This window comes from Propithecus coquereli, unplaced genomic scaffold (assembly GCF_000956105.1).
Source record: "Propithecus coquereli isolate 6110/MARCELLA unplaced genomic scaffold, Pcoq_1.0 Scaffold304, whole genome shotgun sequence".
NCBI classification, from domain to species: Eukaryota; Metazoa; Chordata; class Mammalia; order Primates; family Indriidae; genus Propithecus; species Propithecus coquereli.
The window spans coordinates 1,730,853-1,732,590 of record NW_012148664.1 but is presented as its reverse complement, the minus strand read 5'-3'; the positions used below and the strand labels follow the sequence as shown (position 1 = coordinate 1,732,590).

The 1,738-nt window shown below is 37.5% G+C and overlaps 1 protein-coding gene across 1 annotated transcript in view; it reads right to left on the bottom strand.

Annotated features, from left to right (window-relative positions):
- TNKS (tankyrase, TRF1-interacting ankyrin-related ADP-ribose polymerase) overlaps positions 1 to 1,738 on the bottom strand; it is a 292,744-nt gene that overhangs the window by 221,587 nt on the left and 69,419 nt on the right. The window contains exon 3 of the mRNA XM_012649821.1: positions 1,178 to 1,273. Within this exon, the coding sequence (XP_012505275.1) occupies positions 1,178 to 1,273 (96 nt within the window). The remainder of the gene's footprint in view (positions 1 to 1,177; positions 1,274 to 1,738) is intronic.

The following is a 1,738-nucleotide window of genomic DNA, read 5'->3' as shown; positions in this document are numbered from 1 at the left end:
TTCTTCTTATCTATCTACACTGATTTAAATAGCTTCATTCCTCTAGAGTTTGGTATCTTGATTCAGCAAACTGAATACACTAACCTTCTACTAATTGAGGAAAATCATATTACTCTGATTTAGCAGTAATTATATTAATTTTAGCACAGTGGGAAGTTGTCTTTCTTTGCAGAGTAATTAAGCAAAATTCCACATATTTTCAAAGCTTTCTGTACATAAACGTTTTCCATTCACTTCGGTATCTTTGCTAAAAATGCACAGCATGGACTCCAAACTTAAACAAGAACAAAAGATTTATTTTCTTCAAACACAGGCAAATTTAAAGGCAGTTAAAAGTCATTTACTTTCACACAACCTAAAACAATACTGTTAGCACTGCAGTGACAGAGGCTCCAAATTACAAAGGTCAGTTAAGTAAAAGAGGGCAAAGGCAGCAGGACTCAGATGCTAAGAATAAAAACAAAAAGAGATCCAATGCAGCATTTTGAGAAAGAAGATCAATGAAAACAGTTGCTCAAGATCATACAACTTAGAGCGTTATTTTCTATACTGTTACGAGAGATTCTTTCTAGTTTAGCATTTTCTCTTTGCTAGTTCTTGCCATTTGCTTTAGTAAAACTAATACCGAAGCCACAGATTTACATTATCTGAAGTAGAAAGATAATATATGCCTCATTAAAAATAACTTAGCTACCATGGTAAAAGTGGAAACGTATGATAAAAGTATAAACGCGATGGCAAGGAGGAAGCAGCAGCATATTTTAACTATCGATCCAAGGAAGAAGGCAGCAGGTTGTCTTTCCAATCAAAACTACTTTTACAGCAACACAAATGCCCTTGCTTGCTCAACAGTAAAGGTCTTAAAAAGAAACAATTGAGAGGATGAGGCACAGAAAAATTATGCTTTAAACCATAAAATGACTAAAATAGGAGTGAATGATGTATGTTATGATTTAATGCTATAACTGTAAGTAGGACAAGCAATCTTATTGCTTATGCTTATGATAGCACAGCAATCAATGAGACAGACAGCAAACCAGTAATAAAGAAGTAGATAATGGCATACGGATTTGTTTAGCTTTATCAGTGGCAAGAAAAAGTCAGCGTCTAAAAATTTCATGAAATCAAGCCAGTAGTTACACAGATACAATAATTTGGTGGCTCTCTGTTTTCTTACCTGTAAGGACAGCTTTTGCTGAAGGATCTGCCAGGTCCAGGGCCGATTTCCCATCAGTGTTCCGAATGTTTGGATCGGCTCCGTGCTGCAGCAGCACTGTGCAGGGAAAGCAGAAACAGTATCTTACCTCGGGGATACACAGATTATTTACTGGTAAGTGTCGTCTCGGCATGGTGTAGGCATAAACATACATTGCACAATTTCTTTCTCTTTCAAGAAAAAAAAAAAAAGAAAGAAGGAAAGAAATAGAAAGACAGACAAAAGCACTGCAGCAAAGGATCCTCTCTAGAGTAAAGCGAAGTTGGCAACTTATGGTACAGTACAGTCACGTGACCTAACATCATAAACGTGAAACTAGAAAAATCTTGCAATATACAGTCGGTTTTGGTTTGCCTCCTTCAGGCAGCAGTATGGGAAGCTACGTGCTCGCTGGCTCACACTGTGAAATACGCTAACTGTGAACCTGCCCTATCTTTACTACCAGCGTGGGTGCTTGTTGCTGCTGGTGCTGCTGCTTTACTGCTCAATTTCCAAATGCTTCCTCCCCTTAGAATAGTTGTA